This window comes from Ostrea edulis, chromosome 1, assembly GCF_947568905.1.
Source record: "Ostrea edulis chromosome 1, xbOstEdul1.1, whole genome shotgun sequence".
Classification (NCBI taxonomy): Eukaryota; Metazoa; Mollusca; class Bivalvia; order Ostreida; family Ostreidae; genus Ostrea; species Ostrea edulis.
The window spans coordinates 33,916,743-33,940,838 of record NC_079164.1 but is presented as its reverse complement, the minus strand read 5'-3'; the positions used below and the strand labels follow the sequence as shown (position 1 = coordinate 33,940,838).

The following is a 24,096-nucleotide window of genomic DNA, read 5'->3' as shown; positions in this document are numbered from 1 at the left end:
GTACGTACGAGCTATTCATATAACAGAACGTTCACTTCCGGTAGAGGCATGAAAAAACATTATAATTTAGATTAATTTACAAATAGTTTTGCTTTCTGTTCAACGTCAATGGGTAAACGTAAAGAATCGGGGACAGAAGAGGACATTTTCTCTGGTAAAGAGTATTGCACGATATTGACATACACAGTCAAACATTGTTTTAGCACAGAGGAAATTCGAGTTCAAATTAACTCTGCACTTTATAGAGGCCTAACAAAGAGATACTTTTTAACTTTTTGGGGTAAAAATGGTAAAGTAATGCATAAATTTATTAGTGGGACAAAAGTGAATTCTCAAATAAAAATTCTCCACTCTTTTTATGCATTGCTGAGCACACTAGCACAGGCACCTGAAGTGTGGAATTAGCTTGTAAGTTGTATAGATCTTAATTGTGTACATACCACAGGGTATATCATATGTACATTAAAAAAACATTTTTTAATGTACACATACACCTTTTTTAAAACGACGAAAAGAGTGGGTTTTGGTGGTGGATTTTATTTATATATTATTCAAGAACAAATAATACAAAATTTTAATATCTGACAACCGAGCCCCTGTGTACATATTTTATACAGAACCAAACATTTATCCAAAATATATTATTTCCCCATCAATCACCCTCATAAGTCGTTCTGAATAGTCAGTTTGTACCTCCTGTAAGCTTTTGAGACAAACCACTTGTGAGATACCTACCTATATGTATGTAAAGATGAACAACAAATCATGTAAACAAACGGGGGGCTACCTGCTTTGAGACTGATTCACGGGGTATAAACCAACTTTATCGAAGGCATTTTTGTGAATATCTCGTCGGGCTAATGTAGTTCTGCCTGTGGTGCTGAGCTTCAGTAATGAAAATGTAAACAATAATGCAATTATTGAATTAATCTACACACTGCATGGAAGATATTGTGGACATTACTGAGATTAATGGGTTTATTTTGTCAAAATTGAACTAGAAATGACTTCAGGTAGCTTTTTTTTTAAAAAAAAAAGGTGGCTTTATTTGCTTTAAGTCTCAGTACCACATCATGGCACATATATTTCAGATTCAAGATAATTATGTCTTCTGTATTCAATGTTCAAGGTCCAGGTTGGTAGGGAAATAATTTTGTTTTAGATTTTACATCCTTCTTTGGAGGATAGAGTTTCTTCTTAACAAAGTTTAGATATGACAATCCCACATAATTTACTGTGTATCAGGAAGGGAGAAAATGTAACTGACCAAACCGTGATTCAGACTAGGGCCCCCTGAATCTCCAGTCAGGTGCTCTACCAACTGAGCTGTCTGGCTACCGGCAAGCAAACCCATCTGACCTCCACATTCCTTCCTCCTTAAAAAGACATCAACCCAGGATCTTAATAACCAGGCAGGATTTTCACCTGTCAGTTCCACTGGCTGGTCTACAGCACCAAATGTAACAGGAAGGGAGAAAATGCAACGGACCAGATCGGAATTTGATAGTGGTGTTCCAATCATTGATTATAATCGAAAATCAGTCGATTGTTGGCAAATTCTAAGCACTCGATTATGAAAATTTTATTCCAGTTAATCGGTTTTTAGATTTTGTTTTCTCAATGACTGTAGTTTTTTTTTTAAAGAATATTCCTGCTGTTACCTATCTAGTAACCTAAAAGCTTTGTTTATCGTAATGGCGGTGCACACGAAAGTGAAAGTATCCATACACTGGGAATAAAGCATGCTTGCTTGGTCAGATATTAAGATAGACGTACTTTGATTCAGGCATATAAACGAAGGACCATTAGTCAAAGAGAATTTTGATACTAGCAAAGCCATGTGTGAATTATGTAGATAAAAACCGCTTTCAAAGGCCACTGTTACTCTGCACGTGTGTATCGTGTTTTCAGTTGGTGAAAATAAATCTATTTAATTATTTTTGTTTTTAATAAAATAGATTTCTTTCCTTATTTTGCTTTGCTGAACATTAATTATATTTTAATTTAGCCGGATCATCATCAGTTAATGACATGTAACTTTGATCTACGGGGATATAACTGAAGCAAACTATGTATGTTTTTGGCGACTTTTATATAGCCTATGTACATAATTAAAAGAATAGCAAATACACACAGAAAATATTCACTTACACTCTCAGCTATAGAAACAAATATAAACGTAGAAAATATTTATTTACACTTTTTCAGTAGTTAAATTACTTTAATTATTATAGAATTTCTCTATGTCCAATTATAATCGATAATTAGTTAGTTACAGTAAACCAATCATCGATTATGAAGTTCTCACCAATTCCCATCACTAGGATTTGAACTTGGACCCTCTGAAAAGTGAAGATTATTAACAGAGTTTTGGTATACAGCAATTCAAACATTCATCATTTAGATTGTTTGTGCCCCCACTTTAATATATGATAAGACAATACAAAACGATTTATGTGATATGACTATTTACCATCTCTTAATAGAATTTGACATAAGGAATTGGTAAGCAAAATAATTCTGAATGTGAGACACTTGCATGCAATAAAAATGTTCAACTTTGTTTATTGTAAGCTGTGTAAACAAGATTGAAAAATCACAAACTGGTATGGTAAATGATGTTTTGTGGCTTGTACTTTCACAGCCACTTGAATGTTTAATGGAAGATAAAGTGGACTCCATCTCATTCATTTAAGACATTGGATCATACATTATCAACAGCAGTTTAGAAAAAAAATCATTTCAGTAGGCATGCCTTAATATCTATTTTGACCTTGACAGATTCTTCAGCGGTAGGGCACAAGAAGCACAAAAAGCACAAGAAAAAGCACAAGCGGAAGAAGGAGCAGGGCGAGGATTATGCTGTGATTCCTGAGGGAGGGACCAGCGGGGGGTCCAAAATCAAACTCAAACTGAAAATTGGTGGACAGACATTGGGAACCAAGAGGTTGGTAGTCGTCTCTTGTTTTGTTGATGTCACCTTTGTTTTTCATACTACAGTTAAACTTGTCCAATATTACACTTGTGTACTTCATGTCACATTGAACTTTGACCCGATGTTAACAGAAACACTCATTCAGTAAGTTACACTCAAACTTAGGTATCTCAAACTTGGTGAGAAAAAACTTTGAGATGTCCAAGAGTTCGAAATATTGAGGTTAAAATAAATAAATAAATTAATGTAGTTGGGACATCCAACGCATTTCGACATATCTATGGTAATCGAGATATTGATGTTTGAGATACCAAAGTTCATCTTCTGTGTGCTTAAATATATTCAGTGACTTTGTGTATTCAGTATTTCTTGTTAAGACTGTCTGGTCTAATTTCAACCAATTTGGTTTAAAACGTCCTTATATTAAAGGGAATCAAGTGATGGGTTTTTAACTCACCTGAGCTAAAAACTCAAGTGAGCTTTTCTGATCACCCTTTCTCCAAAATCACTTGGCCATTTTCAACAAAACATGGCACAAAGCATCCTTGGGTAAAGGGGATTCAAGATTGTTCAAATGAAGGGGTCATTCAAAAATCTCGAGAACCACTGGCCAGAAAAGTTCAAATTTACATGAAAGCTTCAAGCCTGAGTGCATATTCTTCAAGTTTTTGAAAATCATGACACCTGGGATATGTTAGGGCCACAATACTGAGGGGATGAAGGTTTTACATGTGACTCTATAGGGAAAATCTTAAATAATGTTCTTCTCAAGAATCATTGGGCCAAAAGAGTGGAGATTTACCCGAAAGCTTCCTGATATAGAGTAGATTCAAATTTGTTCAGATCTTGGCCCCTTTGGGTAGGATGGGGCCACAATAGGGGCTCAAAGTTTTACATGTGAATGTATAGGGAAGCAAACTTGGCACAAAGCATCGTTAGGTGAATATGAAAGTCCATACCCATCTACAAGGGCATATGATAATTAATGAATTTGTAGTCAAATTTAATAATTAAGTTTGATAATTGATGGTTTAGTCATTACCTTTGAAAAGTTTTTTTCTGAACCAAGGTGCTTGTATAATGATGGTTTTGCTCAAGCTTGTTTATTGCTAGGAACTACTGCTCAGGTGAGCGATGTGGCCCATGGACCTCTTGTTCTCTTTTCCAGGGAGGGGGTGGGTAATTAAGAAGTGGTGATAAAAGGTTTTGTATCCCTGTTTTTCATATCGTACCTCTTTTCCGGTTCAATTGATTCATAATAGAATCAAAGTTTCCTTTGCACTAATTGGGATATGTCATGAAAACAGTCTCCTTATGAAGAGCATTGAGATAAATGTGCAGAGAGTACTAGGGATTCTCTTAGACAGTTTCAGAGGCAGACAAGTTTACACTGTTACATAATGTAGATCAGTAATATGAAGTGTCGAGATTCATTTCTCTGTAAAGTATAAGTGATGTGGGTGAGCATCAGAACTAATGGCCTCTAATGATTACTTACAGCTTGCCCTCTGTGGAGAAGACAGAAAACAGTGGGGAAGATTCACCCATCATCGATGTCACGGACGAAACCTGGGGTGGGTAGAAAGTGCAAAGGCCACTAAACAATTTCTGTAGTGAAAATAAACACTTGCTATTGTTTTGTTTTGGACATTAATTTCACGTTTAACGCTATTATGAATAACAAAATGGAATGATATCTCAAACATAGGTACATACTATAAGTACCTTAAACATGATTAAAATTGCTGAAAGACATGCAAGTTTTTTTAACTTGCTATTTTTGGGCTCACACTTTAATACTGCTTTGTTTTTTATTGAAATGTTTTGAAATTTGCCTTGTATGTACATGTGTGTACTTGCGCCTGGTCGGCATGGTCTAGTTAAAATTACTCAACACCACACTCATGCACGTGTGTTGATTTTTGATTGGATAATACTGAAATGTCTATAACTTTCTAGTTTTTCAATGAATTGGTTTAATATTCGTACTTTGAATTAAGTATAAAGGCATGGTCATAAGTACTGACAGTCTGACCAGCATGCACATGCCCGTATGATTGATTTTGATTGGATAATACTTTAACTTTTATAATTATCTTAATACAATTGAAGGAAATAAAGTGAAAATCATAATGTTTGTAATACTGTATATACTGTGTGTTGAATGAATGATTCAACTGAACATACTCAACCAAAAAGTACAATGTAACACTTGGGATATTGGGGATATATATAAAGATGTAGAGTTTCATACCTATCTGTATGTTTTAAAAGTATATATTGACCTAGAGATTTATACTTATCTGTTTAATTTAAAGCTTTATGTTGACCTGTAGAGTTAATGACTATCTGTCTATTTATGTTGACCAATAGAGTTTTACCTAAAACTACATGTAGAGTTAATACCTATCTGTCTATTTTAGTTATATAGACCTATAGAGTTAATACTTATCTGTCTATTTTAGTTATATAGACCTATTGAGTTAATACCTATCTGTCTAATTTTAGTTTAAATAGACCTATAGAGTTAATACATATCTGTCTATTTTAGTTATATAGACCTATAGAGTTAATACCTATCTGTCTATCTATGTTATATAGACCTATAGAGTTAATACATATCTGTCTACTTTAGTTATATAGACCTATAGAGTTAATACCTATCTGTCTATCTATGTTATATAGATATATTGAGTTAATACCTATCTGTCTATTTTAGTTATATAGACCTATAGAGTTAATACCTATCTGTCTACTTTAGTTATATAGACCTATAGAGTTAATACCTATCTGTCTATTTTAGTTATATAGACCTATAGAGTTAATACCTATCTGTCTATTTTAGTTATATAGACCTATTGAGTTAATACCTATCTGTCTATTTTTGTTATATAGACCTATAGTTAATACCTATCTGTCTATTTTAGTTATATAGACCTATTGTTAATACCTATCTGTCTATCTATGTTATATAGACCTATAGAGTTAATACATATCTGTCTACTTTAGTTATATAGACCTATAAAGTTAATACCTATCTGTCTATCTATGTTATATAGATATATTGAGTTAATACCTATCTGTCTATTTTAGTTATATAGACTTATAGAGTTAATACCTATCTGTCTATTTTAGTTATATAGACCTATTGAGTTAATACCTATCTGTCTATATTAGTTATATAGACCTATTGAGTTAATACCTATCTGTCTATTTTTGTTATATAGACCTATAGTTAATACCTATCTGTCTATTTTAGTTATATAGACCTATTGTTAATACCTATCTGTCTATTTTAGTTATATAGACCTATAGAATTAATACCTATCTGTCTATTTTAGTTATATAGACCTATTGTTAATACCTATCTGTCTATTTTTAGGTCACCTGAATTCATTCAGGTGACCTATTGCTATCTGTTTTTGTCCGTCGTCGTTCGTCTTGCGTCGTGCGTTAACATTTGAACATTTTCAGCTTCTTCTCTGAAACCCCTGAACCAATTTCAACCAATTTTGGCATATAGCATCTGTGGGTGGAGGGGAACAAAAATTGTGAAATTCGTGGTCCCTGCACCCCTGGGGCCTGAGGGGTGGGGCAAAAACCATCAAAATGAGTGTAATTTTAAAAAATCTTCTTCTTTACTCCTGGACATCAAGAAGCCAAACTGTGGGCATAATTATAATGAGTGTTGAGCCCTCTACCAAAATTGTGAAATTCATGGCCCCTGGGGCAGGGGTTCTTGTGTTAGGGTGGGGCTCTATTGGTCATATAGTGAAAGTGTAGAAATTCTTTGAAAATCTTCTTCTCTGTCTCTGGGTATGAAGTAGACAAACTAATAGCATGGTAATGATGAGCAAGGATGCCTCTTTATACCCCCCGCAACAAGTTGTGGGGGGGGGGGGGGGTATACTGGAATCGGGTTGTCTGTCTGTCCGTCCGTCTGTAGACACAATGGTTTCCGGGCTCTAAAGCATTATCCTTTCCACCTACCGTCACCATATCATATATATGGACTACCCATGGGATGAAGATGTTCCCTATCGATTTTGGGGTCAAAAGGTCAAAGGTCAAGCACACTGGACATCGAAGTAGCAATATGGTTTCTGGGCTCTAAAGTGTTATCCTTTCCACCTACAGTCACCATATCATACATATGGACTACCCATGGGATGAAGATGTTCCCTATCGATTTTGGGGTCAAAAGGTCAAAGGTCAAGCGCACTGGACATTGAAGTAGCAATATGGTTTCCGGGCTCTAAAGCGTTATCCTTTCCACCTACAGTCACCATATCATACATATGGACTACCCATGGGATGAAGATGTTCCCTATCAATTTTGGGGTCAAAAGGTCATGCGCACTGGACATCGAAGTAGCAACACTCAGAAAAGAGGTAGTTTATACCTATTACCAACACCCTTTGGGAGATTGGGGTAAGCGGGGGATATTCTTAGTGAGCATTGCTCACAGTACCTCTTGTTAAAAATTGTGAAATTCATGGCCCCTGGATCAGGGGTTCTGGTGCTAGGTTGGGGCTCTATAAGTCATATAGTGAAAATGCATTATTTCTTTGAAAATCTTCTCCTCTGCTGCTGGGTATTAAGTAGACAAACTAATAGTATGATAATGATGATCAAGGATGCTTCTTTCAAAACTGAAATTTATGGCCCCTGGGTCAGGGGTTCTGGTGCAAAGGCAGGGCTGACCACATAGCTATTCAATGTTTCTTCCATCCAAAAGTAAAATTCTTATATTTAAACACAAACCTAATTCAAACATTGGAAGGTTGTTACATGATACTCAGGTAACCTATAAGGCCCCTGGGCCTCTTGTAGTTATATAGACCTATTGTTAATACCTATCTGTCTATTTTAGTTATATAGACCTATTGAGTTAATACCTATCTGTCTATTTTAGTTATATAGACCTATTGTTAATACCTATCTGTCTATTTTAGTTATATAGACCTATAGTTAATACCTATCTGTCTATTTTAGTTATATAGACCTATTGAGTTAATACCTATCTGTCTATTTTAGTTATATAGACCTATAGTTAATACCTATCTGTCTATTTTAGTTATATAGACCTATAGTTAATACCTATCTGTCTATTTTAGTTATATAGACCTATTGAGTTAATACCTATCTGTCTATTTTAGTTATATAGACCTATAGTTAATACCTATCTGTCTATTTTAGTTATATAGACCTATAGTTAATACCTATCTGTCTATTTTAGTTATATAGACCTATAGTTAATACCTATCTGTCTATTTTAGTTATATAGACCTATTGAGTTAATACCTATCTGTCTATTTTAGTTATATAGACCTATAGTTAATACCTATCTGTCTATTTTAGTTATATAGACCTATAGAATTAATACCTATCTGGAAGAATCAGCTAAGTCTGTACACAGAGAGTGATGAGCCCGTCTTCATGACAGCCTATAGTTATATAATTGATGTGATTTCTACACAGGGGTTGATGAATCGGCCTTCATGACAAAGAAAAAAGGCGAGGACACATCTGATGAGGAGAAGGAATGGCTGGATGCTCTGGAGAAGGGGACACTAGACGACTCGGGAATGCTGAAGAGGAGCAAGGACCCCAAACTCATGACCGCTCGACAGGTAGTAATGACTGCTCGACAGGTAGTAATGACTATTCAGTTGGTAACTATGACCACTCAACATGTAACTGACTGCTCGATAGGTAATATTGACCGCTCGACAGGTAACAATGACCGCTCAACAGATAATGATGACTGCTTGACAGGTAACAATGATCACTCGACAGTTGAAAATGACTGCTTCACCAGCAACAACAAGATGTACTGTGAGCAATGCTCACTAAGAATACCCCCCGCTTACCCCAATCTCCCAAAGGGTGTTGTTAATAGGTATAAATTACCTCTTTCCTGAGTGTAAAAATATGGTATGCCTTTGTAGAAGAAAATGGAAAATATAGTCCGAACACAAATCCATGGCATAAACCTATAATTTGAGATCAAAGGTCAAGGTCATAAATAGGTCATGAATGTACATGACACATAGTCTCATGGTGATACACCCATGTCTTATGGTATGACTATGTCAAAACCCTATAATCAATTTTGACCTTAAGGTCAAAGTTCAAGGTCATGTAGAGGTCATGAAGGTACTCGACACATCGTCTCATGGTGATACACTCATGTGTCAAATATGATATGCCTATGTCAAAGAACAAAGAAGGCATGGCCCTGACACGAATCCATTGTAAAAACCTTTAATTTTGACCTTGAGTTCAAGGTCATATGGAGGTCATGAAGGTACATGACACATCGTCTCATGGTGATACACTCATGTGTCAAATATGGTATGCCTATGTCAAACTATGTCAAAGAACAAAGAAGTCATGGCCCTGACACGAATCCATTGTAAAAAAACCTTTAATTTTGACCTTGGGGTCAAGGTCATATAGAGGTCATGAAGGTACTCGACACATCGTCTCATGGTGATCTACCTGTGTGCCAAATATGGTATGCCTAAGTCAAAGAACAAAGAAGTCATGGCCCGGACACGAATCTGCACAGACAGACGGACAGACAGAGTGATTCCTATATACCCCCCAGAACTTCGTTCGGGGGGTATAATGATTGCTAGACAGGTAACAATGATTGTCTGACAGGTAACAATAACCACCCCATAGGTATTACAGTGACTGCTCAATAGGGAAATATACCGACTCAACAGGTTAAAACTACAAAACTTACAACTTTGCTTGATAGGTGAAGTGAAATTCAACAGGTATATATGATCCAAACAGTTACTGCTTGACAGATAATGTTCATACAACAGGTAAAAATGAAAAAGAAGTAAATCTCGGTACAACTTAACAACTGTGGTATTCTGGAACAGATACCAAGTTGAGATTTAGTACATGAATGATTTTTGACACAAATTCAAACAGCCACAACATGAATGACGGGGCTACTTGCTACAGCACATTTATTTTTTCTTGGAGGACTCGAGATTTATTCGGGTAACCTAAAGTTCTTTGCATTGTTGCCATAAAGACAAATTGACAGAGCTCGACAGATATATTTGTCTGATTTTCCAGTACCGTGCAAATAAAAGCTTTTGACAAGTGATTTTTTAAATGATCTATGAAATTAAACCAGAACTTGGTGCAGTTATATGAAGATACATTTATATGATAAATTTCATCGTTTGTCACCAGTGATGATCTTAATTATATCGTTTGTTGTTGATACATGTGTTTATAGATGTGTGGTTTTGACTTGTTTTGTTTACATTTACAGAGGGCGCTGATTCATGGACAACAAGCCGAGCTACTACAACTGCCATCAGGTTAGATTGAATCATGTAAAGCCAAGCACATTCAAACTGTTAAGCTCTCAGAATGTAACAGAGTTATCTGATCTTGGTAAATTTCTGTACCATGCATTAATTCTATAATTAAAAAACTTGGCTTAATCACTTGACATGTGTTAGAGTAATATGTACTAAATTGTAATTAATCATTTAATATCAAACTATAATTAATAATGGCCAGCCGGCTTAAAGCAATGAAGAAACAGAGTCAGGTCAATATCTGCATAATGCTTGTATGTTCATAAAACTGTCTGTAGTTAATGTAATAAATTCCATTGCATAGTGTAATTTTTTCAACACTGCCAGTTTGATTTGAAGATCTGTGATAAAATATTTTGATATTGTAGAATAAAATTGCGACATTTTTTATCACATTGTTTCCTCATGTAGGGGAAACAAACACTATGTGCACTGGTTTGTTAGTCCAATGTTTTTGGTAGTAACACTTTATCTGAAACTTGATGTCTGACTTGATGTCCGCACGTCCTGCCAAAGGAATTGTTTCCACCACTAAACTTTGGCCAGAATAAGATAAAGGAATGTACAAGGAGACAAGTATACATATCTGTTTTGAGAAGATATTGGAGTTAGTGTTTTGGTATAGAATATGAAAAATTGATTAAGGAGTGATAGAATATTAATCTGAAATGGATGGTTTGTATCTTAATCTGAAATAGGTTGTCTGATTTAGTGAAAATTTATCTGATGAGGAAAATTTGTCCCAAATATCCTGTCAGATTTTAAAGCTTGATAGGCTAATATCCACAGTGACATTCAGTTAAGCCTGATAGGCTAATATCTACAGTGACATTCAGTTAAGCCTGATAGGCTAATATCTACAGTGACATTCAGTTAAGCCTGATAGGCTAATATCCACAGTGACATTCAGTTAAGCCTGATAGGCTAATATCTACAGTGACATTCAGTTAAGCCTGATAGGCTAATATCCACAGTGACATTCAGTTAAGCCTGATAGGCTAATATCTACAGTGACATTCAGTTAAGCCTGATAGGCTAATATCTACAGTGACATTCAGTTAAGCCTGATAGGCTAATATCCACAGTGACATTAAGTTAAGCCTGATAGGCTAATATCTACAGTGACATTCAGTTAAGCCTGATAGGCTAATATCTACAGTGACATTCAGTTAAGCCTGATAGGCTAATATCTACAGTGACATTCAGTTAAGCCTGATAGGCAATATCTACAGTGACATTCAGTTTTGCATTTTTGGACATCATGCATAACACCAAGACATGAATACACAGTACTTATTTCTAGGTCACCTGAGTCACTCATGTCCTATTGGTATTGGTCAGTGTCTGTCATTGTGCTTCATCTATTGTGCATTAACAATTCAACATTTTTAACTTCTTCTTGATAACTACCTGTCCAATTCTTTTCAAATTTGATTTGAAGCACCTTTGGGACAAGGGGGACATGAACTGTAAATTTCAGGACTCTTGTACCCCCAGGGGCAGGGCAAATACTGCTGCTTATCTATCTTATCTTACTTTCAAAATTCCTTTTTACAACTACATATCTGTAAGAAAAAACTAAATGCGTAGTCATGTAGAGCAGGTTCAATTGAAGACTTCTATCAAAATTGTAAATTTCATGATCCCCTGGGTAGAGATTCTGACTGCAGGACGGGGCCAAACTTTGCATATAGTGTTTATGTGTAAAACCTTTAAATAACATCTTTAATGCTATTAATACTAAATTGAAACTGAAGGGATACCAGTACATTTAGAATGAGCAAATAACCCTTTACCAAAATTGTAAATTTCATAATCCTAGGGGTAGGGATTTTGGTACCAGGGTGGTGCCAAAATGGTCATTGTGGTTAAATGTTTTTACATGTATCATTTGAAAGACTTCTGAAAGTTTGCTGATACTGTATAAAAACTAAATGCGTTTCTTAGGAAAAGCTAAAAGGGATGTACCAAAAATGTGAATTTCACACTTCCAGGTTCTGACTCTTGGGCGGGTCCAAAATAGTTATACAATGTTAATATAACATATTATTTATAAAAGTCTTTCATCAGTATTGGCACTTTCAGGGGCATTTGTGTTTGTAGAACACATCTTGTTTAATACTGCTACTAAATATTGGATCTTAGATATGCAGAACAGGAAAAAATCACTGTAGATTTCACAGCTCATGGGGCTACTCAGGTGACCGATAAGGCCAGTGGGCCTCTTGTTAAAAATATGTCATTTGCTTTTAATGAACTCCATTGTTTCCATAGGATATAAAACAGTAGAACTTACAGAGGAACAGGTGGAGAAACGGCAACAGAGAGCCAAAAAACGTCGGCAACAGGCCCAGGAAAAACGTGAGAAAGATAAAGTAAGAGTTTACATATAGAAAAAAAAATAACGGCAACAGGCCCAGGAAAAACGCGAGAAAGATAAAGTAAGAGTTTACAGATAGAAATTTTTTTTTTATGGCAACAGGCCCAGGAAAAACGTGAAAAAGATTAAGTAAGAGTTTACAGATAGAAAAAATAAGTAACGGCAACAGGCCCAGGAAAAACTTGAGAAAGATAAAGTAAGAGTTTACAGATAGAAAAAAAAAACGTCGGCAACAGGCCCAGGAAAAACGTGAGAAAGATAAAGTAAGAGTTTAAAGATAGAAAAAAAAATAACGGCAACAGGCCCAGGAAAAACGTGAGAAAGATAAAGTAAGAGTTTCTTATAGATAAAACAAAAATTGTCACCAACAAGCCCAGGAAAATTGTGAGAAGATAAAGTAAGAGTTTTCTATAAATAGAACAATAATTGTCGCCAACAAGCCCAGGAAAAATGTGAGAAGATAAAGGAAGAGTTTCCTATAAATAGAACAATAATTGTTGCCAACAAGCCGAGGAAAAATGTGAGAATGATAAAGGAAGAGTTTCCTATAAATAGAACAATAATTGTTGCCAACAAGCTCTGGAAAAATGTGAGAAAGATAAAGTAAAAGTTTTCTATAAATAGAACAATAATTGTCACCAACAGGCCCAGGAAAAATGTGAGAAAGATAAACGAAGAGTTTTCTATAAATAGAACAATAATTGTCGCCAACAAGCCCAGGAAAAATGTGAGAAAGATAAAGGAAGAGTTTTCTATAAATAGAACAATAATTGGCAACCAACAAGCCCAGGAAAAATGTGAGAAGATAAAGGAAGAGTTTCCTATAAATAGAACAATAATTGTCGCCAACAAGCCCAGGAAAAATGTGAGAATGATAAAGTAAGAGTTTCCTATAAATAGAACAATAATTGTTGCCAACAAGCTCTGGAAAAATGTGAGAAAGATAAAGTAAAAGTTTCCTATAAATAGAACAATAATTGTCACCAACAAGCCCAGGAAAAATGTGAGAAGATAAAGGAAGAGTTTCCTATAAATAGAACAATAATTGTCACCAACAAGCTCTGGAAAATTGTGAGAAAGATAAAGTAAAAGTTTCCTATAAATAGAACAATAATTGTCACCAACAGGCCCAGGAAAAATGTGAGAAAGATAAAGTAAGAGTTTCTTATAGATAGAAATTTTTTATGGCAACAGGCCCAGGAAAACGCGAGAAAGATAAAGGAAGAGTTTACATATAGAAAAAAAAATTACGGCAACAGGCCCAGGAAAAACGTGAGAAAGATAAAGTAAGAGTTTCTTATAGATAGAATTTTTTTTATGGCAACAGGCCCAGGAAAACGTGAGAAAGATAAAGGAAGAGTTTACATATAGAAAAAAAAATTACGGCAACAAACCCAGGAAAACGTGAGAAAGATAAAGTAAGAGTTTACATATAGAAAAAAAAATTACGGCAACAGGCCCAGGAAAACGTGAGAAAGATAAAGGAAAAGTTTCTTATAGATAGAATTTTTTTTATGGCAACAGGCCCAGGAAAACGTGAGAAAGATAAAGGTAGAGTTTACATATAGAAAAAAAAATTACGGCAACAAACCCAGGAAAACGTGAGAAAGATAAAGTAAGAGTTTACATATAGAAAAAAAAAATTACGGCAACCAGCCCAGGAAAACGTGAGAAAGATAAAGGAAGAGTTTCTTATAGATAAAACAAAAATGTTGACAACAGGCCCAGGAATAATGCGAGAAAGATAAAGTAAGAGTTTCCTATAAATAGAACAAAAACAAAAACCATCACCAACAAGCCCAGATAAAATGTTTTATGTAAAGGATATAAGCCAAAAATTGTCCATTCTGTGAGAGAAAGAACTGATTGAGGCCCGTAGGGCCGAGATTAGTTCTTTCTATCACAGAATGGACAGTTTGAGGCTTATATCCTACTTCAAACATTACATCTTTTGTTCTAAGAATGGACAGTCTCAGGTAAAGCCATTGATAATGATAATTATGAATAAAGCTATTTTGAATAGTCTGACAATATAACCAGTCATGCGTAGAAGTCTGTTTCTTTAGTTCACTTATTGGACAGTGTTAGGTAAGTGGTCTTGTACTGCAGGTTTTATATTCACTCACTCTATAGTACTGAGCCATATCAACATGTCATCCTCTGATGGGGAGAGCATTTTCACTGCACAATCAAAATTTGAGGATTTTAATGAAAGTACGTACTGCAAATATTATCTTAATGAGTGTTATATTCTGGATATGGAAGGTGAGAAAGTTATGGGGCCAAATTTTGATTTGAAAAGCATTGTGTTTTCGAATATTTGGATGAGGAAATAATTAACGCCAGCCAAAAGAACTCAATACACTCATCTCGTGAAATGACAATATTCATGAAAGCGAAAATAATTCAGAATTAGGATATGCTTATAAAGAAAACATAAAAAAGTGTTGTGAAGAAATTTTGGAATGTGCCTCTGAATGCTGCGAAATTCAAATACAGTATGGAAATATGCCTTTCAAATCTAAGTTTTGATGCAATATAATAATGGCCAATGGAATTAAAAAAAAAAATGTGAATCTTAAAGTTGAAGCAGAGAATACTACTAAGGGGAACTATCGTTTTAAGTGTTTCAGTGATTTTTCCGATATCTGTGTTGATTCTTACTTGTAGAGAATTTAAAAGTAAATTAATTTGTATCTCTTTGACAAACATATTGTCTTTCTCTTATTTTCAACCTACCTGTAAACGTCTACTAAGTTACTGGGGTTACCTGGCACTGTCCAATAAGTTAACAATTACTGTCCATTATTTTTAAGAATGAACAGTATCTGTCCATTCTTAAAAATAATGGACAGCAATTGTTAACTTATTGGACACCTACAGGTAACATTTTCACTACAAGTGGACTTTCTCTTATATAAAAGCCTAAAAAGACAAAGAATTGCATAACAAAAATGTTTTAAAGATAAAGTAAGAGCTTGTTATAAATAGAACAAAACTGTCACAAAAAGGCCCAAGAAATAAAGCAAAAGCTTGATACAAAAGAAAAGAAGAAAAACAAGGAAAGTGTATAAGATATAAGAATACATCTATGACTAGGACAAAAAAAACAACCCAACCTTACTTGTTGTCAACATGGCAAGAAACATGTGAGGAAGATGTAGTAAGTGTTTGTTACAGTAATGAAATGATACTTCACATGATGTTATCTGTAACAATATTTAAGTCTAGCAATAAATCTCAAACATAAAGAGAGACATACCAAAAATCTGCTCATTATCTCCAACTACAGCAAACAAAAATTCCAGTAAACAAAATAGTGAGTGACATTGGTGAAAATAAGTAATTCAGTATTTCAAGTCAATAGATCACATTTTTAGCTTGCAGTCATTTCACATTTATTAGATATGTACATGTGCTATCATTTGTCTTTCTCAACAGAAACAAACTTTAGACAGACTTCTGAAAAAGCAGGAGGCCAAGTCAAAAGGTCCAAAGGTAATTGAAATGGTTTTAATCATATGGATTGAAGGTTTTATGAGCTGATGACACCACAGTCACTTTGTAATGGAATTTGTAATGAGTACAGTGTACCTTACCATGACTTATTCTTGTGGGAAAATTTTTCATGAACCAGTCGTTTTTAGCTCACCTGAACCAAAGGTTCAAGTGAGCTATTCTGATCACATTTTGTCCGTCTGTCTGTCTGTCCGTAAACTTTTCACATTTTCGACTTCTTCTCCAGAACCACTGGGCCAATTTCAACCTAACTTGGCCAAAAGCATCCTTGGGTGAAGGGCTTTCAAGTTTGTTCAAATGAAGGGCCATGTCCCTTTCAAAGGGGAGATAATCACAAAAATGCAAAAATAGGGTGGGGTCATTTAAAAATCTTCTTCTCAAGAACCACTGGGCCAGAAGAGCTGAAATTTACCTGAAAGCTTCCTGACATATTGCAGATTCAAGTTTGTTCAAATCATGGGCCCCTGGGGTTGGATGGGGCCACAATAGGGGATCAAAGTTTTACATACAAATATATAGGAAAAATCTTTAAAAATCTTCTCAAGAACCACTAAGCCAGAAAAGCTGATTTTTACATGAAAACTTTCTGACATAGTGCAGATTCAAGTTTGTTCAAATCATGGCCCCCCGGGGATAAGATGGGGCCCCAAGGGGGGGATCAAAGTTTTACACACAAATATATAGGGAAAAACTTTAAAAATCTTCTTCTCAAGAACCACTAAGCCAGAAAAGCTGAGATTTACATGAAAGCTTCCTGACATAATGCAGATTCCAGTTTGTTCAAATCATGGGCCCCGGGGGTTGGATGGGTCCACAATAGCGGATCAAAGTTTTACATACAAATATATAGGAAAAATCTTTAAAAATCTTCTTCTCAAGAACCACTGAGTCAGAAAAGCTAATTTTTACATGAAAACTTCCTGACATAGTGCAGATTCAAGTTTGTTCAAATCATGGCCCCCGGGGATAGGATGGGGCCCCAAGGGGGGGATCAAAGTTTTGCACACAAATATATAGGGAAAAACTTTAAAAATCTTCTTCTCAAGAACCACTAAGCCAGAAAAGCTGAGATTTACATGAAAGCTTCCTGACATAATGCAGATTCCAGTTTGTTCAAATCATGGCCCCCGGGGGTTGGATGGGGCCACAATAGGGGATCAAAGTTTTACATATAAATATATAGGAAAAATCTTCTTCTCAAGAACCACTGAGCCAGAAAAGCTGAGATTTACATGAAAGCTTCCTGACATAATGCAGATTCAAGTTTGTTCAAATCATGGGCCCCTGGGGTTGGATGGGGCCACAATAGGGGATCAAAGTTTTACATACAAATATATAGGAAAAATCTTCTTCTCAAGAACCACTGAGCCAGAAAAGCTGATTTTTACATGAAAACTTTCTGACATAGTGCAGATTCAAGTTTGTTCAAATCATGGCCCCCGGGGATAAGATGGGGCCCCAAGGGGGGATCAAAGTTTTACACACAAATATATAGGGAAAATCTTTAAAAATCTTCTTCTCAAGAATAGCAAAGCTGTGATTAATCATATTTATATGGAAGCATCTTCAGGTAGTGTAAATTCAAGTTTGTTCAAGTCATGCCCCCAGGGGGTAGGGAGGGGCCACAACAGGGGTTCAAAGTTTGACATTGAAATATTAAAAAAAATATATGTTCAAAAATCTTCATCTCAAGAAGAGCATAGTAATGATTAGTCATTTTAATGTTAAAGCATTATCAGGTAGTGCAGATTAAAATTTGTGGAATTCATGGTCCCCTGGCGAAGGTTGGGGCCACATAGAAGATCAATTTTTTTTTTTTTACCATGGGAATATATAAGGAGGAGTGTTTAAGAAATTTTACATGGGAATATATAGGAAAAAATGTAGATAAATTTTCAATTTTTTCTGTTCTTGTTAATTTTGCATCCAAATAAATATAGTGATATAATTTCATTTTTGTCTTCATTTATAAATTAAGAAGAAGAAAACTCGCCGTCGATTCCTTTTGAACAACTTGGTGAATATCATTAATCTTGGCACCAAAAATCTTTGACTGAAGGGCATTCAATTGTTATAATTACACACTTAATGCACATATTTACAACGTGTATGACCCCATATTGATTTTCTGGTCACACCTGCCATGTTGGGTTTAAAACATAAACACTCTTTTCTCAGGTGAGCGATGTGGCCCATGGGCCTCTTGTTAAAATGTCTCTCATAATTGTTTAAATTATCTTGGCTGCAAATATTGGTTGCTGCAAACCAATTTATCACTGGTAAAACGCAATATAAAATTGTCATGAATAAAAGTTGGTTGACAGTGAGTTATGTACTTGTACTAATGAAACGGCATACAGAAGGCAATTCTGTGCAACTTCAAGAGACTGAGAGTTAGGGGATAAAATCTGGAGAAAAACTGTATTTCAAGAGATGTAGTACTGCAAGAGATCAAAGTTCCAGCATTTGATTTTAAATCAATCAATCAGTATGCTAAATTTTTTCATGGAAGATAAGCATACTGGATACATATATAGGCATCAGTAACAAAAAGAATGAAAATTTTGAAATTTAAGATGAATTGACAGTTTTATGTTTTTGATATTGAAGACCAAAGGCTCTAAGAGAAGCAACATTCCCCGAGTCCGCTACATCAACAACAAGTCCGAGGTGTCTATCAGTGTTCCAGTGGGGATACAGTTTCCATTTCTGTCGCAGAAAGCCGAGTAAGTATGTGTCTCTGAATCAGACAACAGGAGCATAGAATTTACAGCTGAGTAAGTATGTGTCTCTGAATCAGGCAACAGGAGCATATAATTTACAGCTGAGTAAGTATGTCTCTGAATCAGACAACAGGAGCATATAATTTACAGCTGAGTAAGTACAGTGTATGTGTTTCTGAATCAGACAACAGGAGTATATAATTTACAGCTGAGTAAGTATGTGTCTCTGAATCAGACAACAGGAGCATATAATTTACAGCTGAGTAAGTATGTGTCTCTGAATCAGACAACAGGAGCATATAATTTACAGCTGAGTAAGTATGTGTCTCTGAATCAGACAACAGGAGCATATAATTTACAGCTGAGTAACACAGGCACTCGATGTTTTAAATATCCATGATAGAAAAGTTGTCTTCCTATAAATTATGTGTTTCTGAATCAGACAACAGGAGTATACAAGTTACCATACACAAAGTTTCTGTCATCAAAATCACTGGGTGTATTCTTAAAAGATAGATTTCATTTTTGAAAATACATGAGGGTATGAATGCAACGCTTTGTGCCAGCATACTTCATGAAACGCTGTCATGAAAAGAATGTCAGCAGTAAGCATTGCAGTTCATACCCTCATGTGTTTTCAAAAATGAAATTTATTGTTTCACATTTACATTCTACTTTCATTGCTGTTGGAATCCCAAGTCCTGAAATAAATGTACTAGTTTTATATGTATCAAGATTCATACATTCATTGTGTAACGACTGTTTGATGTATGATATATGATCGATGATATGACATCAAGAAGGTATCTACCCTGTACCTATGAGGCTCATTACAATAATAGGGTTCGAAGGTACCTATCTATATCAATGAAGAAAAAAAATGTAACAGTTAATTCTATAATTTATTCATAGTATCAGAAACACAAGTATAGTCACAGTTCAATAGCTCGACTAAAATGTCTTGGTAATAAAACACTGATGTGAATCCGGTGTTAATCAGTGTCCGGTATAAGTAGATCTCCGGTGTAATTAGGTGTTAGGTGCTACAGGTGTGGTCGTTCTCGAACACTACGACTAGTCTAATATACTACTAGATTATAATGGCAAAGTCTGGATCTCCGACTCTATGATCAAGATTACAACCTGAACTAATTGAATTATACATAAAAATTCAACCCCCACAATCTATAGCATATCATGCATATAGAACATTGTTAATTAAGTAAGGCATTTAGTAACTTGGTGCCGAGTCTAAAACTACTCAGTGCGTAAAATACTAAAGTCCACCACCCTAAATCTATAACCTTGTCATAGACTATATATTCAATAAACAGGGATACATCATACGCATGTCAATCTACCGCTACCCAGTATACATTCATACAGAAGACATGATTAATCAATTCTAAATTCAATGCACCTGACATGTGTGGTGATGGTTCAACTTCGCACCAAACTATAAAATTATTTGATTAAGTTTTCTAATTTATTAGAGTGTAATAAATTCATGACCCTAACTAGATCCATTAAAATTAACAAATAACTTAATTACTAACTATAAAATAACTGGGAGATACATTCGTGCGTCTCCCAGGGACAGAATCCCAAGTGTACTGACTATCAAAATTCACGTCAAGAATTAATATTGAATTTCTAAGTAATCAATAAATATACTATTACTTTAATTCTCTAAAAATCCCTTTCTTGTACTATCTAGATAATTTGTAATTTAAAGCTGAGTACTTCGTAATTTTCACAGGCAAATGAGCCTCACGTGAATTTCATGTGAATTGCTGTTCATGTTGAAATTCAAGTGAATTTCATGTGAAAAATGTTCGCATGAATTTCAAGTGAAATTTTAATGTGAATTTCACGTGAGACACATTTGCCTCTGTATTATTATAATACTTAAAATATTTGCTAAAATAAAGGAAATACATGTACCTCAACTTTGGTGTAGCCGTTGGTGCCAAACTTCCTCAAAATGGAACTGCAGGATTCTGTTGATGCGGACTATGATTGGCAGCTTTTACATCTTGACGCAATGGTGCAGCTCATTACGCCATGTACCTCACATAAAACTCCTAAACCATGCTTTTCTCAATATAGTGAGATCTTCTGACTTACTAATATAATTCATATATAACTTGATAATTTATCTACGGTTTTTAATCTAATCTAAGCATTTTATTTATAAAGTTTATTTCTAAAACTATTGACGTGTCAACATGTCATTCCTAAATCCGGAAAATATCCGTCTCTATCATACGGATTCTGTAATTATCATGTGAAAGCATTTCCCGTCTGTACATCTTATGACATCCAGGTAATAAATAAAAGAGAATTTCTAACACATTTAAGTGCTATCAGAATTAAACTTAAAATTATCCTAATAAAAAATGTATCTCATGACCACAACAATTGTTCACAGTTGCATTGCATTCGTGAGGAAATGGCTATCATTACAATTTGTATAGATATCAAAGGCAAAAACTCTGGAAATGCACAGTAAATATTACAGATGTACCTGTGCTTTGATGTAAGTAAATTAGGTAGTAAATGCACACAAGGGCAACCAAATAAATTCTGCCTTTTATTGCAGGTAAATTGTTCATATCCTCCACAAGGGTGATTTTTTTTATATACAATAAACAAAAGTTGAAAACACTTGGATACAAGGAAAATGTAGTCATTTAGATTTATTTTATTTGTACCAAGATGTCACATTTGACATTTTCTTTAAATTTTCATCAGCAAAAAAGAAACATTGAATTTTGCTTCCAAATTCATTCAGAATGTTTTCCACCAGAAAAATTAATTATTTTTAATAATTGATGTTCTGAACCTTTACAGACCTTGCAAACCAGCAGTGAATTGTGGCGTTAGCGGGTGTAAAAACCTGAAGCGGTATTCATGCTCCAGAACAGGAGTTCCTCTGTGTAGTTTGGACTGCTATAAAAAGAACATGGTGCTGAGTAGCACAAAATTACCGATTCCTGTCACGTGATCCACCTCTCGGTTGACCTATAGAGCTTCCTGTTGATTTGTAGAGTTCAAGGTCCATTGGTGTTGATGGACGTCAACAAAGACCGTCCAGTCCATGTGAGCCTCATTTGTGTGAAGATATTGGTTGAATGAAATCAGTTTCATGCTACAGACAGTTTTTGGATATTTATGATAATGGCTAAATACTTACGCAGTATTAAATGAATAAATTTTCCACAAAGGTCTCTAGAAATTGTACAGATTTTGAAACTATTACATAACAGGACAACCATACATGTAGTTATACGACAGTATTCATTAATACTGGGTTTTTAACTAGGTCTGCTGTTTTCTTCAAATCCTTCTTATCCTATGTTTTCATTCAAACTATACATGTAGGAAGAAATGTGTATTTGTTTTGAATGAAGCATGTATATTTCAAAGATAAAAGAATTGATCCTCTAGAGCAGAGCTCATTGACAAGTATTCTAGGTGAGATGTTTAAGGTTTGGTATATTAATTTTTCATTAAAGCACTACATCAAAGTTTCTGTCTTTATTTGCTTTAAAATGTCCTGTGTATGAGGCACTTGGTACTACACATTGATTTATAGACATTGTAATTGCAGATTTTCTTGTGCACTTTCTGCAGCAAGAAAATTTGTGATTCACACACTTGTTATCCCCCCCTCCATGATAAAGGGGACATTGGATTGTACCTCTTCTTCAGCATATATGTGCCTAGTGTTATCTGCTCAATATCTTGAGAACCTTTCCCCATCTCCGGAACTGGTCTAGGATATCACCAGTATGTCTTCAGCCTCTAGTTGCTCATTAAGAAGTAGATGATAGAGATCCACAGATCTCCGAACTGCAAAGGAGCAAATTAGGATCAATCTTGTGTAGCTCTCCACCTGACTAAACAATTGCCGTCCTTAACAGACATCAAACTTTTTGTACTAGTTTTCCCTTAGGAGTAGATGACCTCTACTTTGGACGTAGTAAGATATTGTCTGCTCAATATTTTGAGAATCCTTTGTTTGACAGACATCAGACTTGGTACACTTGTTCTACCTAAGAAGTAGGTGAGCCCTATTGATTTTGAGGTCAAAAGATCAAGAAACAAACTGCTCTGACATAGGAAGATATTGTCCACTCATATCTTGAGAACCCTTTATTTGACAGACATCGAACTTGGTACACTGGTACATCTTGAAAAGTATATTTAAGGTCAAGGGTCAAACTACTCTGGAAATAAGAAAATACTGTCTGCTCAATATCTTGTGAACCCTTTGCATGAGACATCAAACTTGGTACAATAGTACCCCCTAGAGAGTAAATTACCCCCCTATTGATTTCCAAGTCACAAGGTCAATTGAATTCACTCTGGGTATAAAAATATACCACTTATTATCTTTATAACCCTTCGTCTGATAGACTTTAAACTTGGTATTGCAGGTGTTCCTGAAAAGTAAATAATCTATGGTTTTATAACCCTGTAATCAGAAATTTGGGAAATCCGATATAAATTTTCATCTGGCCAACTATTTGTCCAAAAAACTTTAACCTTGGGCATAACTTTTGAATGAATTGTGATAGGACTTTCATATTTCACATGTGTATTCCTTGTTTTTGGTACCAAATGGTTTGACCTTGAACTGATTATGTATTTCTCTGAGAGGGAGGTTGTAACAAAATGTCAGTGTAATATCTCTGAGGAGAAAAAGTCCAGGAGAACATTTGACCTACTTTTAGCTTTAAAGTAGGTCATAGTGCATCAATTAAGTTGACATGTGAACTGATTATATGTATTTCTCTGAGAGGGAGGTTGTGACAAAATTTCAGGGTAATACCTGTATCCCTAACCAAAAAACTGGAAAACTGTTTGACTTACTTCTACCCCTAAAGTAGGCCATGGTTCACCAATCCAGCTGATATGTTAACTGAAATTGTATTCCTGCGGAAGGAAGCTTATGAGGAAGCATAATGAAAAAAGTCTGGAAAACTGTTTGACCAAGGACGGATCAATCCAGCTGACCTGTATTCCTCTGAGAGGAGGTTTGTGACTATTTCAGGATAAAATCTGTATCCGTAATGGAAAAAAAAGTCGGAAAACTGTTTAACCTACTTTTAGCCTGGAAGTAGGTCAGGGACGGACCAATCCAGCTGAAATGCAAACTGAACTTGTATTCCCCCGAT

At 35.1% G+C, this 24,096-nt stretch overlaps 1 protein-coding gene across 1 annotated transcript; it reads left to right on the top strand.

Annotated features, from left to right (window-relative positions):
- On the top strand, positions 1-22,443 carry LOC125659232 (INO80 complex subunit B-like). Its single transcript, XM_048890841.2, has 9 exons — positions 1-154; positions 2,782-2,947; positions 4,436-4,509; positions 8,418-8,569; positions 10,240-10,288; positions 12,566-12,666; positions 16,113-16,169; positions 18,801-18,916; positions 21,767-22,443. Exons 1-9 carry the CDS (start codon positions 109-111, stop codon positions 21,918-21,920), a joined length of 915 nt encoding a protein of 304 aa, XP_048746798.1. The 5' UTR covers positions 1-108; the 3' UTR covers positions 21,921-22,443.
- Positions 22,444-24,096: the final 1,653 nt, after the last annotated feature.

Coding starts and splice junctions, on each gene's coding strand:
- LOC125659232 (XM_048890841.2), top strand. CDS start 109: ATGGGTAAACGTAAAGAATCGGGGACAGAAGAGGACATTTTCTCTG. Junction 4,510..8,417: donor TGTCACGGACGAAACCTGGG/GTGGGTAGAAAG, acceptor ATTTCTACACAG/GGGTTGATGAATCGGCCTTC. Junction 10,289..12,565: donor GCTACTACAACTGCCATCAG/GTTAGATTGAAT, acceptor TTGTTTCCATAG/GATATAAAACAGTAGAACTT.